This window comes from Theropithecus gelada, chromosome 1 (genome assembly GCF_003255815.1).
Source record: "Theropithecus gelada isolate Dixy chromosome 1, Tgel_1.0, whole genome shotgun sequence".
NCBI classification, from domain to species: Eukaryota; Metazoa; Chordata; class Mammalia; order Primates; family Cercopithecidae; genus Theropithecus; species Theropithecus gelada.
In genome coordinates, this window is record NC_037668.1 from 102,169,007 (window position 1) to 102,185,201 (window position 16,195).

A 16,195-nucleotide genomic window follows, 5' to 3' on the forward strand; every position below is an offset into this window, starting at 1 on the left:
GAAGGTCTGGGTAGTTTTAATAGCTCTTTTGTGAACTTCAGATGTAACTGAATAACTTTCTAGATTTATCTGTTAAATAAATGGTCCATGAAAGTATGTACGGGTAGATAATTGATGGAAGCAAATAATCCTATTGAAACATTTGCTATTTATTTTTGATACAGTTCTTTTAAACAGACTGATTAGTTCCTTTTATGATTTCACCCTTGAAAGCACACACGATTTTGTTCTTTGTCATTGTTGCATGACATTCCATTTGGCAGTTGGGCTTATTTTTAGCCAGACTATCAAAGTATTTTTCAACTGGGCTGTCACTGCACTTGAACTTGGAATCTTATAACTTGAAGAACTGCCCTGGAGAAAAGAAGAAACTTATAATAAATGGGAAATTATAAATCTAGACCAACCCAAACTTGTACTGGTAATTATTCTAATTATTCTTATTTCCTTAAATGTAACATGGTTCAATTACAGTTACTGATAACTAACAACTCATTGGAATATGTGTTAATTTGTATACAGAAGATAAGGCAGCATGTTATGTGAAAGTCTTTGAAAAACTATCTGAACTCAATTTTTTTTTTTTCTGAAGATCTTTATAGGAAACAATAAATGTCTTACAAAAATATTACTTTAGTTCCTTGGTATAATGTTACAGAAAAAAAACTTGGAATAATGCTGAATGTAGGGATTTTAGAATTATATCTTAAGTATCTAGTATTTAAAACCTAAAAACCGTCTTGCAACTAGAGATTGCTGTAATTAAAATGCAATAAAATCAAATGAAATAAGTCAAATATATTTTTCTATGTAAATATATTATCCAATAACAAATGGATTCTTAATTACTACAATTCAATATGATTGCATTTTAAATATAAACATCTGCATTTTAAACTCACAATCAGTAATTTAAATTAAGTATTGTAGATTCTAGAATAAAAACAGTTTTGATTACTTGTATATTATGATCTGTGTCTACATTTTGCAAAACACAACTATAAATTCATCTCATTTGTTCTTCTTTACTAGATGAATGGAAGAAAAAAGTCAGTGAATCATATGTTATCACAATAGAAAGATTAGAAGATGACCTGCAGATCAAGGAAAAAGAACTGACAGAACTAAGGCATATATTTAGGTAAAGTTGTAAGAGTTATTTCTTCGTATAAGTGTCTACAGTATTCACCTTATTTTTTAAAATATCTGTGTATTTTTTAAACCTGTAGAACCTCAGACAAAAGCAGTCATGTTCTAAGCCTTAGGATGTCAGATTATCTCTTTTTGACCACTCATATCACTCTCAAAATGTAAACATAATGTCTCACCTCCTTAAAAATATGACTTGTAATATGCCATCATTAAAGTTTAAAAATAAGAACCTAAGGGCTAGCCTTTGAATGCAAGCTATTGTTGATCTCAATAATCTTCTCTGGAATTAGATCATTCTTGTAAACCATGCCAGCAATGAAAAGCAAGATTTTTCTTCCCACACAGTGGTTGCATATTGGCCACATTGTTCTCTTTGAACTATGATGGTAAGTCCAATTTTAACAAAGCCTCTGGTCTCTTGACATTGAAAGGCTGTCCCTTAATGGAACTGAGTATCATTCTGCCCCTGAACAATCATAAAACAACATATAATATTGCCTTCAGGATTTCAGTAGGTTTTGTTCCATGATAACAAGAGAAAAATAATCTAAGACAGTGTCACAACCTTGGAAGACACAAAATGTTCAGAAAAGAGGAGCAAGACCCTTATATACACAAAAAGTCTTCTGGTTAAATTGAATCTGACATTGAGAAACTAGATGCCCATTAGAGGGTCAAGAAAGTTACCTGCCTGTCTAAGGAAAAGTTCCAAATATGCCAATTAGTCATGTTCATTTACAGCTGTGTTACGTAATGCACTCATCACTCCCTCTATTTTACTTAGGAAACAAGTGTAAAGCAATGACCAAATGTCATATCTTTAAAACAAAATTTTAGATACCGTAAACATATAAATATCACATAACTGGCAAATAAAATCATCCATGTATAATATAGTTTATATGAAATTTGTCAGTGGATTTAACAAGGCTTTCACAACTGTTCAACTTATGGTTCAAAAAATAATTGATTCTCTCTATAGTTTGGCCCAAGATGATGAACTCAACAGTGACACTTGTGATGAGATACCACTGATCTGACTTTTGCAAGTAGTATCACATGCTGAGATATGGAACAGCATTTGAAATTCCTATAGAAATATAACTGGTACATTAGTATAGGAGAATTATAAGTATGTATGTGTTTTGTTGGAAAAATATGAATATAGAACTTAATCATAAACATCCAGCTCTTATTGACTTAAATAAATACGCTAAATGAAATGTGATTACATTGAAAAAATTTTCCTCAACTTTTAAAGGTCAAAGCCTCAGTTATTTAGTATTTTTTTTAATTTAGAAAGTATTGCACAAATAGGTCAAGGTTAGCTTAAACTAGATGTATCCAAACCTGAATATTAGGTTTAACAATGGATTTAAGATGTAAGGTTCTTTCTCATACCACATCAACAACTACAACCTGTCTTGACAACTGCCATAACGGACTTTTCCTATGTTTCTACTAAATGCAACAAATGTGACCTGTTTTCTCATTAGCATTGGGGATGAGAGGCAGAAATCTGTGTCAGGGAGCTTATAGTCCAGAATTTGTTCAGTGTCAGCTCATATTCAAGTGTTGTTCCAGATACATCAAATACAAGACATTATTTATCTATCATATGTAGATTGTTGTCATTTCATGTGTGCCCAATAATATTAACTCTAGTGGATGATAAACTAAGGATTAGAGACAAGGCATTGGGAGTTGTCAAATCACATGGTCAGTAAATTCTGGAATGTGACTTATGTCAAGGTCTGCCCGACTCCATAGATAGTGCTCTTCCTACTATACCCTGCTTACAAAAACAAGATTTAGGACCTGATGTATTCATTGATTTTTTGAATCATTATAGATAAAAAGCATAGTTAAGTAAAGGTGTGTAGGCAACAATGAATGAGTACCATATAAAGTTTAGGAAAAGTGAGAAAAAATAATGTCTTGACCATATTATCTGAGTTGAGTAAGAAAGCTATGCGAATCAATGTAAGAATTTTGGAGTCATACAAACATGGTTTTAAATACAGCTTCCTCTATTTATAAGCTGTATGTCCATGGATATGTTTTTTAATCTCCTTAATCCTCATTTCCATCTATAAAATGACGTGAATAATAATTACCTCACAGGATATTTTCAAAATGAGGTAAATTAAATACTAAGTACAGAGCCCAACACATAGTAAGCATTGAATAATTAGAAATTTATATTATCATGATTGATTAGATAAATAACGACAATTTAAAGAACAGAAGCCTTTATCATAAAGTTAGAGTAACAAATAGCTTATTAAAAGTTAGAAAGAATGAAAGTTTTTATGAAGAGGACTATTTCAAAATTAAAATGTAAAGTATTAGCACAGTTTAGGATGATTCCAAAATCTGAAATGTAGCTTTTAATGATTTTGATTGAAAGGTATTTGAAGAATTTTGAGACTAGAGTATTAGAAGGCTCATCAAAATGGCTATCAAATTTACTGAGGATAACGGTTAGACATTTCTGGAGAGAAAGACCAATAACCTGGTCGTGATGACATTAAAGAAGCTACAGAATGTGATGATAAGGAAGTTGAGGAGAGGATTATCCAGTCTAGAATGATGTTTCTGCAAGAACTAGGGGCCTCTTATGTTAATGGAGATGGAGACTGTAGTACTTGCCAAAATTTTAGATTCCATGACTCCACCCTTTATCAAATGAATCAGAATCTCTGGAGATGTCTTCCAAGAACCTGAATGTTTAACAAACTCCCCAGATAAAACTATGCATAATAAAAGTGATACTTCTAAAGTTTGAAAACTATACTTCTAGAAAGATATCCAAGTTGCACTGAGAACTCTTTACCTGAGGTGATATTAGTGAAGGGATGAGGAATATGGGAACAGAAAGAAAGCAACTGATATGGTCTACAGAGAGTCAAGAGAACCAAAAAACAAACAAGCAAAAACAGAATAATATGCTTTTGTCTGATTTCGTCAAAGTAGATAGCATAATCTGGGACAGAAAAGTCAATTGCTTCCAGGGCAGAGTTCTAAGTGTTTTCTTTTCTTTGGAATAAAATGATGGATGAAAGAAAGAAAAGAATAGTGTGCTGAGAATATAAATTGTCTTACTTACTCATTCACCAAATTTTAAAGGTAGTTGGGAAGATCAAACATAACGTTGTATGAAATGACATTTAAATGAGTATCTAGAGCATTATAGCTGCTGAATAAATGTTAGAATCTCATTACTCACCCTTATTTATTTCTCTTATAATATAAAGAGCATTTCTATGATAAGCGATTATGTTATGTTGCCTGACATCAGCCTTTCTCTAAACATTTAGATAGCAAGGAGACTGTATACAATGCCCAAAATGGAACGTTGAACATTAACACTAGCGTCAAAGGTAAAGGATCACTGATGTAAACAGAGTTTTTCATTTGCTAACCAATTTCTTTATGACATTCTTGGTAGATGCTAATTTCATTCATTATAAGATATTTTTCACCACATAATACACCATTGCTCTATTAGCTCGAATACACAATCTTCCTGACATAGCTTTTACCCACAATATAATAAACAGCAATATAGAACTAAATGTAAGACAGAAAGAGCTAAATAATTATCCTGCTTATGCCAATTTATAGCAGCTTTGGAATGGCAGCTTGATATGGGAAAGAAGGGAAATGGAAATGGAATGTTCTTTCATCTTCTGCTGTAAAGTTGCTACTCACTCACAACTTTGGACATTTGTTTAGGTAATGGATTGGTGGCAGGAAGAAATGAAGAAAAAGAGAAGGCAGGAGGAGAAGGAAAGACAGAAAAGGGCACCTTAGAGTACCATTGTCTGATTATATCCTCCTCGGTGCTGCCTCTAATCTTTATCAACATAATAACACTTACTACATGGTGGTGTTCTTATCCATTTATAGGTCTATCTCCCCACTAGTATATGTGTTCACTAAAGGCAGCGTTTTTTTCTTATTTAACCTTATTTATATTTGTATTTATTTGTGAAACAAACTAATAACTTAGTGCTTACCATATGCCAGAAATGCTTCTCTATATCTTTTTGTGCATCAGCTTATATAATCCTAATGGTGTATATGTAAAGTGCTTTAGCACAGTGTCTGACACATGGCCAAACCTCAGAAATGTTTATTAACACTTAATCATTATTGTTTATGTTAACATCCCTCTGAAGTAAGTGTTGCAATTGCCATGTTATACCTGGAGAAAATGAGGCTAATCAAATTAAACTGGCTTGAACTAGATTAAACAATTTGTATGATTTACCTAGGATTACACCCATCTTTATTTGATTTAAAAATGTATCATATTAATAATCTTGGTTATGAATATTATACAACCTTTTTGAAAAGATTATGGAAGTGATGGCTCTCCATATGTGACTTAAAACGTTTTCATTTAAATTATTTTGTTTCAATAGTTTTTATCATAATAAATTTTAAGACTATGTTTTGCCAATTTCATTGTCAGGCCAACTTTGTGTCTGCTTAATCTATAATATAATATGTAAAACTATGAGAATATTCCAGAAAAGTTATAATTTTCTTTTTCTTTTTTGAAACGGAGTCTCGCTCTGTTGCCCAGGCTGGATTGCAGCCGCGCGATCTCAGCTCATTGCAAGCTCCGCCTCCTAGGTTCATGCCATTCTCCTGCCTCAGCTTCCCAAGTAGAGCAGCTGCGACTACAGGCACCCGCCACCAGGCCCGGCTAATGTTTTTGTATTTTTGGTAGAAACGGGGTTTCACCGTGTTGGCCAGGATGTTCTCAATCTCCTGACCTCGTGATCCGCTCTCCTCGGCCTCCCAAAGTGCTGGGATTACAGGCATTGGCCACCGCGGCCGGCCCAGAAAAGTCATAATTTTTAAACACTGTGACATCAACATAATCCAAAACAATTGGGTAGATACATCTTGGTCAGTAATTACAGTGCTTCACTTTAAAACTGACTGGGTTTAATTATGTACAAAAAATGATCAAAAGAATGCTCTGTTCCATTAAAAAGTCAAAATGTATAGAGGAAATGAAAAAACATGTTTTCTGAGATATACCTTTTTGTACCTTTTCTCTCTGAAAAGTTCTGCTGAGGCCTGTTGCATTCCACTATACTCATCCTTAAATGAATTATCTTCTAAAATTATTTTTAGCACTATAGCCAACTATGAAATCTGGCTATTATAAGATGAATAGCTCTGGAAACTTTTCAAGCTGATCTTATTTAAGAGGAGTAGACCCTTTCTGTCAAACTACTAAGTAGGATATTGAAGGGGAAATGTCATCTTATAATTAACATAGAATGAAAATATTATTTGACATGTTTGGGTAGTGTGTTTTGCTAATTAGCCACAAAACAAAAAATAAGAATCATCAATAACAACAAAAAACCCGAAACCCAAAAGGAAACAAAGAATTCATAATGCCCTAAGCCAGTCTATTTCTCTAATTCGTTTCCTGTTTGTCCAGGTAAAACTATTTATTAACTATAATTTTACAGGAATATCTTGTGAAATCATTGAGAAGCAACTTGACCTCAATCTCTCTCTGTCTCTCTCTCTCTATCTCTCCCTATTGTTCTCCCTCTCCTTCTCCATCTCTAGCTTGCTATCTTTCTATCATTTTCTCTCCCCCTTACTCTTCCTTTCTTCTTCTCTTCCATCCTGTACTTCCATGATTCCTTTCTACTTTCCTATCCCTCTTTGGAAGAGCAAAACAATAAAAAAAAAAAAAAAATAGTAAAAGTAATCAATATCGATGCCTTACTAGAAATAACTATTATAGCAGTTAATATTTATAACAGTTTTACAAACTCTAACTCATTTACACTTCACAACAATCTTATGAGGTAACAATTATTACATCAATTTTATGATACTTAGCTATTTTTGCTGTATCTGTCACTCTATAATTGTTTATTGTATGAATGGCTGAATAAATGAACATACTTCACAGTATTAGTTTGCAGATTTTATTTGGAAGATATTGAACAAATATATTTCTGGATATTTCTTGGAGATATATATTAGAAACATATCTTATTATTTGTCTGCTTCTATTGCTTGGAGGGCATGGGGCAGGGAAGAATCTGCAATGAATAGGCAAGAAGTTGCAACTAGCCATTTGAAACTTAAATGATCAGTTTGGGAAACTAGACGACCCATAAAAAATCCTTACCTTCTTTTTACATTATTGGCTTTCCCCTAAGTTTTAACCAATGAATTAGCTTTAAAATGTATCTACCTGTCTGAATACCTTGGACAGCAGTGTGTTATTTTTTGGCCAACTGTTCAAATGTTACATTTTAATAAGTTCCCACTTGTGGTCATTCATGTCAGATATCTTCTTGAAAGGATGAGGTCATGAAAAAGAATTTTAATTGGATCACAAAACTGCACACTTTTCTGGGTAAAAGGTAAAGGCTAGGAAAAGAATTCATTATGCTACAAGAAAGAAAGTAACCTTTGGGTACAGAACTATCATTTTTAATGATTAAGAACAGCATTTACTATTAGAAATATATTCATAATAGTGGCTTTATTTTAATTAGGAACTTCATTCATGCCCCAGCATGCACGATGAACTCATTAGGATATGTTAAGTTACAGTGTGGCATGGCAGGTGATGAAAAATGTAAGGGGAAATTAAAAAATAAATTGAGCTTAGGGTATTAGAATACATAAGTGATGCTCAATTGGCAGTGAATTTGACATACACAGTTACTTTAGAAGAGGCAAAAGAAGAGAAAATGAAATTTCTCTCCTAGGAATGATTGCTTAAATATCTTGAATATTTTAATTACATGTTTCAAAACAGAAACGTTTGACTAGAAGTTAATGGGAAGTGAGAATTAGGATTCAAATATAGCCCCCAAAGTAACTCTCATTTTAAAAATGTACATTCCAGTTATTAAAGTTGAACTAAAAGTTGTTCTATTAAAATCACACTTGACTGCCAAATATTACAGGAGTCTATTCTCTGTTGATTCATTTTGTTGACATTAATAGAAGTTGCATCAGTTCAAGGAGGATATAATTCAAAAGGAGAACAAAAGCAACAAGGAGCAGCTCAGTTTAAAGCAAGGAACTCTAGGACTCTATACTGAGTCACTTATAGATGGTAAAGTCTAGTTCAAGATTCAGTTAGCTGAGGAATAATTGTTGAATAAAAAGTCATTAATCTTGCTTTCAATTTTATTTATGTAAATAATAAACATTTACTTAGTGCCTTTCTTTTTAAAAAATCAAGAATGGACCCTGGCATCTTGTATTTTCTGTTTATTCCACGTTCATTTGTTTTGCAAAGCTGATCAGAGTATTAGATATCAGGACTAACACAACAGTCAATTTCAGGATTTTATCTAGTATGTATATTTCCAGGACGGATGCATTCAAAGGATCCAGGAATTAGTGAGTAGTTTATATCCAGGAGACTCTTGAACACAACCTGAAGTGAGCCTTAAGAGCAGAAGTGAGGCATGTAGTAGGTGTTTAGTAGGTGTTGTGCCAGACTTATTGAACGGATCATCAAGGTTAGATCACAGAATAAGAAAGCAATTGAGTTTACCCTCTCAAATAAAGTGATTTTCATTTCAACTTTAACCGTTTTTCCCTCCTTTGCAGTTTTCATTCTTTGAATATCTCCACTGTTGAAAATACAGTAATATTAAAAGTTTGAGAGGTCAAGTTTAAATAAGAGAATCTCATGTGCAGTTCTGTGTTCTATGTATAATTTAAACTTTTCAGGGCACTTTGATAAATAAAAATTATGACTAGAAAACAGACATCTGAAAGTAAACTCATTTCACTCACACCCAAAATCTCACATAGTATCTAAGGAGAAATTCAGGAAAATCCCTCCAAAAAGAAAGGTGGGGGGAAGTAGCATCTGATAAGATACTGGAAAAAAGAATATAATCCCAGTGTATTACAACTTCTGCCTGAAGCAAAGTTCTCTTGTACTCTGACTGGGTCAGATTTCACAGATAAAGGTCTAAACTCTGGTAAGGTACTGTGATATAGTCCCTGGTGAGAAGTGGAGTGATTCTATTAATGAAATCCTTGTCTTTGTCTGAACAAAGACCATTGCCCCAGGAGGGCCCTAGAGAGCCACAGGTAGCCTTTCAAAAGGAATGTAAAGCTAAAATTCTCGACCTCTTGAGGTCCATGATGCTCCCAGGACATTTTTCAGTAGAAATGAGATCATATCCTTGGCCTTACAGGTCAATTTCAAGCTGCCTCCTGCCTATTTAAATCTCTAGCAGCTTTAGAGAGATAGCGTAGTCTTTGGTGAGTTAGCCAAAGTCTCATATCACTTGTAAAGTACTTACACTTGAAAGGTACTATAAATTCAGAACATTATCATCAAGGCACCCAGTTAAGAACATCAAAAGCTATTGGAATTTTAAAATAGAAAAAGAAAAAGTGCTATTCTCCAAGGTACTGCTAAAAAGAGAAAGGCTCTAAATCCAGGGTCATTGAAAAACCTCAGTGAAATGCTTTAATTAGAAATGGCAAGTCTTGTGGTTTGTTTCCACAGTCGTGGGAATACAGTACTCTCAAACTTTTTTTACCCTCCTACCTTTCTTGCTTTCTGTGTTTCCCTGCAGCAAAACATGTAGACAGCTTACTAATACTGGAAAACACAACTCAACTTGCTTTGGAAAGCCTTTTGTAGAAGTACAATAAACTCCAGTGTTTATAAATGTTAATAATATAAGCAGGGAGTTTAGAATTTCATGAAGATAGTTAAGAATTTAACTCACTTCTATCAGCAATTTCCCTCAGCTCAAAGAATACTGCAATCAAAATCATTTCTGATGAAAGTACCACTGTTTCAAATGTCCACTTATAATAAAATGAGCCTACTTATAAATGATAGAGCTGTTTATGGTATTGCAGTAACTTCACAAAATAACATGATTCTTAGAAATGTGTAGTCTTTGGCTCAGCCAGGCTTTTAAACCCGCGAACCCAAATATATTATGGATGTCTTGGAAGAAAGTAAACTAGGTATTTGGAACACACTTGGAAATGAATTTACAGGTCGCAGAGGTCTTCTTTGTGGTTATGACTTCAAATAGTAGAGGTATTCGGCAGAGCTGAACTCTGCCTTTCAAGCTAGGTAGATTGGATTTTTCTCTTAAAGGTTGTAGGAAATCAGTGTCCATAAATAAAAAGGGAAAGAAAACTGTGACTGGAAACTGAGAATGTTGATGGACAATGATTCAGCTCTGAGCTGCTTTGGCTTTTCTTCCTTGGTCTTTCTATTGTCCAGCAAATGAAACATAGTATAAAACCACAAGAAAGAAAACAAAGTATTGGGTTGGGGGAGGTGAGAGAGGCCTTCTGATCCTAAGAAAAACTATGTAACCAGCAGCCTAAGCAAAACACAGAAGGATGGAAGGATGCACGTTCTTTTGAGCTAACCATAATGAACTTAATGGCAAATAGTGAAAGAAGAAAAAGCTTTGGAGCTCCTATGTAGCAATAAACCCCTGAGAAAATGCAGTTTTTCAGTATGTATGTCCAATGTTATATAGCAATACCTGTTATGTTTTGATGTTTTCAAAGTGGAAAAAATCATTTCATCAGCGTGGTAATCCTTGAAAGCCTTGTTCTTACAGTTACACCAGGATTCAAATCTTATCCTGATTCTGCCTCTTAAGTAGTTTGTTCTCTTTTTTCCAATTTGGGCAAATTATTTAACCTCTTTAAGCTTCAATTTCTTCAATTATAAAATGAGTAAAATAATATATGTGACAATACACATGACATTGTGCTGTGGTGAGGAATAAGTAAGGTTAAGTGCTTACTACAGTATCTGGCATGTGATATGTAATCAAAAAATGATTATTGCACTGTTGTTAACATTGCCAACTTCACTGTGAATATACAACTTTCTTTGTGAAGTATAACTCTTCGGGTAATTTTAGCATCATTTTTGTTGAGGCTCAGAAAATGACACCTCAAAATGAAAGCCCTACAAGCAGCCTTAGAAGCAAAACTTTCTCTCTGACCTCCTCCTGTCCTCTTGTCTCTGGCCCCTCATTTTCCCCAGAGGATAGCCATAGAGACTAGAATCCTTCTCCCGTCAAGGCAGGTCATAGAAACTAGAACTTACAGAGTTGTTCCTGTAGCTTTGAGTCTTCATTCTGAAGGCTCTTATGTCTTGTGTGTCTTGTGCCTTTTAAAACTATGGTCAAATATATTTTATGCCTTTTCTTCTATTAATGTCCCTTTTGTCAGTTGATTTCAGCAAACCTTCAGAGAGGCAAAGGGGAAGGTCTTTCTTGTCTCCTATAATTTCATGTCATATTTGACTTTTCTTGGCCTTTTATATTTGACAACAATTTTCTGATTTCTGATTTTCTGATTTTAATAATAATCAATTTTATATATGTATTGTATAAGTATTCCCTACTAACAGTGACTCTCAGGTTCCTAGATTATGTCTGACCTTGGTTTTACTTTTCTTTAAAAAGTGGCACTAAATTCACTATTGTGACACCTAGTAGCTGTCAGTGATTCTGGAGCAACTATTGGAAACATAGTGTTATTTCTGGCGACATCATTACAGTGTAAAACTACAGAATTTCCTCTCAATTTTAATTCTTCATATAGAGGGTTCAAGATTCTTTCTGTAAGTACAAAATAATCTTAGAAAAAATACATTTCTGAATTGATAGTAACAGAATTTGCATTTATAATTTTCAAATGAAAGACAATATGCTAAAAGATGAATTTTGTGATCATCTGTAAAATGTTTTTTTTCAGCTCTGATGAAGCCTTCAGTAAAGTCAATTTAAATTACCGCACTGAAAATGGGCTGTCTCTACTTCATTTGTGTTGCATTTGTGGAGGTGAGTACTTGAAACTTAGTACTTCTTAAACTGGTTATATGTGTATATCATCAGTGACTTGAGCTGCTTAATAGTCTACAAGAGAATTCTATTCATGCTCAATTTTCTCTTCTGCTTTGCCTTTTCCAACCTTGATAATCTCAGTTTAGGCAGTAACTATCAGGCAGAATATTCCAATTGATTTAGCTTTAAATTTAAGCTTCATTGTGTTCCTACCGGAAACCAAGTCACTCAATTTGCTTGGAAATCAAAAATCCCTTTTCAATATTGGGCATGCCAGTCAGGGATTAACTTAAATTCAGAAGCAGTTAAAGATTCCCCCAAATAGCATCAAGCAGTTGCTTCACAATCTTCAACAAGGGTATGTGGAAAAGTGACAAATGCCAAAGATAAAATCTAAAAGTAAGGATTGATCAAAGTGAAGATTAAGAGTTTAATCTGGCTTTCACTTAATTTGTTTTGTTTATTAATGTATCTCAAGCACTTTGAATGGTGTCTGGCATATAATATCCACTCAGTAAAGTTATTGAATTAATGAATGAACCATTAATATTTATTTTGTTAACCCAAACTAAATTCGTTGAACTTAACTTCTTAAAATGGAACAGAAATGAGTGTCAACTCTAACCATATTCCTTAACCATTTCTCCCAAACAAACCAAACAGACTCTACTTAACAGATTGTTCTCTCAACTTTAAATGTGCCTTCCCAACCTTGGTTATATCCTTCATATTTCTTTGATCTAAATAAGCTCTACTGTTAATAATGTTCAGATAAATCCTCTACAACTAGATTTTTTAATTTAAGCTTTTTCACTAATAGTTTATTATGGTGAATTCTCTTATGTGTTTATGTTTCAAAACCATCCGATGATGAGGATACTAAATAAAAACATCTAAGACGAAGAATCAAAATACACAGCATTTGAATAAAGTTTTATAAACGGAAAAAACGGAAAAGAAATATCCCCTACTAAGTAAGGTTGCCAATTAATAGAAAACTTTACAAATGGCCTGCAGAACGGCAGCTTGACATTTTTAAACAGCTGTATGGCATTTATCATTAAGTCAAAGAGAGTCTTAAACTCACCCCATCCCCACAACGATTTAGCCTTCTTTCATTTTTCTCTTTAAGGCAACAAATCACATATTCGAACTCTTATGTTAAAAGGGCTCCGCCCATCTCGACTGTCAAGAAATGGATTTACAGCCTTGCATTTGGCAGTTTACAAGGTATGACACTTTAATTGCCATAATCACTGCTTTGGAACTAAGGATAATGTGTATCTTTAGGGTTTTTTTTTTTTTTCTTTCCAAATTAGTAATTATGGAAAATTTTCAGTGACCAGAGGCGTTACATTACTAAAGGACTTCTTTCTCTTCATTGAGCAGATATCTTCTGTATACTAGACACATACTCCTTTTAATGCTTTCTCTATTTAGCTCATTTAATTCTCACAAGAATCCCACAAGTGAATATGATTATTCCCAAGGTTACATGGTTAGCCAGGGGTTAGCCAGGATTTAAGACAAGGCAGTCTAGTTCTGTTGCCAAAGTTCCTCATCAGAACACCATGCTGCCTCTGTGCAGAGAGAGATGAGGCTGTACTTAAAGACAAAAGAAGCACATTGAAGCTGTATTTCTTTACTGCAAATTTTTCTTAAAAAACCTTTTTGCTTCAGCTGTTTTTTTTTTCTTATATTAGTCCCTGGCTCCAACCTAATCTCAGCACCTGATAGAATAATAAATATAATAGTGGATTGGACAAACTGGGATACTTACTGTTGGAATTGAACCTTGAGATTTTCATAAATATAAATTTATAAAACGTACAAATTATATAATATACATTGACCATTTTATAATTATAATAACAATTTCTACTTTATATTTGTTATGAGCTAAATATCATACTAAGTTAAATGTACTTTAGTCATTAAAATAACTGCATATTAGGATTTATTTTACAGAAAATGCAATTAAAGACTAAAGTAGATACCTGGACAATATTAGAATAGTGATTAAAATCAAGTACAGTTGGCTCATTACTCCCAGAATCTCATTTGTTTATTGCGTATTTTGTTCTTTCTCATTTTCATGTGAGTCTGTAACAGAATTTTATTTCAGTTTTGTGTGTGCAGGTGTGGGAGGAGGGACAACTTTTTGCGTGTATTAGGAACCCCCTGCAATATCTCCCTGCCCCAACTACTAGAGAGTTTGTCATTGGGAGGAAATAGGACCTTATTTTCCCATGATTTAGCTTCACAAATTCCTATAATTCATAGTGCAAATACTCTAAAGTTTCGTCTCTTTTCATGCCCAGTCAATGCCTAGTCAATTCTTCTAATTCCTTCTGGGAGAAAGCCTCACTTACGTGTTAAATTGTCTTTAATACCTGTTAATTATCCTGCTAAACTACAAAAGAGTCTGAGTTTCCAGTGTAGAAAACAGCATCTGATGTTGACTTTTCTGCTGAAAGGCAGGAGGTGAAAGTAGAAGAGCTTCAAGGAACAGGAAGGTAGTGATGGATAGCCATGGCACTGTATGAAACCATGAATTCTGAACCTCACCGTCTGGGAGATTTTTTCTGTATTAGTTTATTTTACTAAGATTTAGCATGACACTGGCACACGAATGGGTTCTGAATGATTTAGTGCTACAATATTTAAAGAATATATTTCTTCAACCTCTGTTTATAATAACTAAATATCCATTTTTAGAGTTTTCTTTGCTCTATTTTTATGTTTTCTTCTATTTTAGAGAAGGGTGCATAAACTATAGCTTTTTCATAGCAAGTTTAAATGAAAATTTAGATTCTTAGGAAACAAAGCAGGCAAAAATATTAAAAGGCCATAATAAAATGCATAGTTATTTTGCAAATTTCTTAACAAAGGTAAAAAACAAATTAAAGTTACTATTTCATTTTAAACACAAAAATAATATAAAGTAGTTGTTCACACTACCAGGCATTAAACCTAGTAACCATTAAATGCATTAAACCTACTCCTAATTATCCCTTGACAGAACTACTCCAGTAAGTATATAATTAATTTTGGGCCCAGTTCCCCACCCCCATATAGTATTAATAACCTTTTAATTTTAATATTATTTCAAACTTAAAAGAACAATTGCAAGAATAGTACAAGAAACTCCTTATCCAGGTTCATTAACTGTTTGCATTTTGTCCCATTTCCATTATTCTGTTTTTTTTTAGAAGCATTTGACAGTAAATTGTATACAACATGCACTCTAGCCACTTCAGTCTTCATTTCCTAAGAACAAGAAAATTCACTTATATAACTCCAATGCAATTATAAAATAAAAAATTGAGATGATATTAACATGATATGATATTATAATCTATAGTTCAAAATCAAATTTTATCAATTGTTCCAATTGTGTCATTTATAGATTATTTTTTCTTGTCTGGGATAGGATTCAATCCACAATCATGCATTTTCAGTTTTCTTATTTCTGTAATCTCCCTTACTCTGAAATAATTTCTCACCCATCCTTGTATTTTATTATCTTAATATTTTTCATGCATACCACTTATTTATACATATGTCTTTGTTTTTTTTTTTTTTTTTTTGGTATTGCAATCGAATTTTATTTTGTTCATAACACTCACAAAATGAATAATGTAAATATCCCATCCTTTTGTTCACTACATCAAATAGCTCTTTCAATTATACACCCTGGCATGCTGGGCCTGACTAATCGTTAGAGGAAAGGGGTCCCGATCCAGGCCCCGGGAGAGGGTTCTTGGATCTCCCTTAAGAAAGAATTCAGGGCGAGTCCACAGTGCAAAGCAAAAGCAAGTTTTTTATGAAAGTAAAATGGTGAAAAGACAGCTACTCCATAGATGGAGTAGGACGTTCCTGAAAGTAAGAGGAGGAGTGCATCCACCCTAGGTACAATGCTCATATATTTGGGGAGATGTGTCCTGCTACAAGGGTTTGTGATAACATTAATTTTCTTAATTACTATATTTTGCAAGAATCGATATTATTATCTTTAAAGCAAAATTAGGAATGCCTTTGTTCTACAGATATGAGGATATCTGGACACTCCCAAGTCTGGATCTGTTCAGTAAACATTATTAATTTGTTCCCTTAACCATAAACATCTAGAGGTTAAGAATGCCTAACTTTCTGAGAATGTAACCCAGTAAGTCTCA

The 16,195-nt window shown here is 33.4% G+C and overlaps 1 protein-coding gene across 1 annotated transcript in view; it reads left to right on the plus strand.

The window, feature by feature from the left end:
- Positions 1–316: 316 nt before the first annotated feature.
- Positions 317–16,195, plus strand: part of LOC112632005 (serine/threonine-protein kinase TNNI3K) — a 310,001-nt gene continuing 294,122 nt past the window's right edge. The window contains exons 1-4 of the mRNA XM_025397614.1: positions 317–421; positions 1,033–1,141; positions 11,929–12,014; positions 13,150–13,247. Coding sequence (XP_025253399.1) covers positions 382–421; positions 1,033–1,141; positions 11,929–12,014; positions 13,150–13,247 — 333 coding nt within the window. The 5' untranslated portion in view covers positions 317–381. The remainder of the gene's footprint in view (positions 422–1,032; positions 1,142–11,928; positions 12,015–13,149; positions 13,248–16,195) is intronic.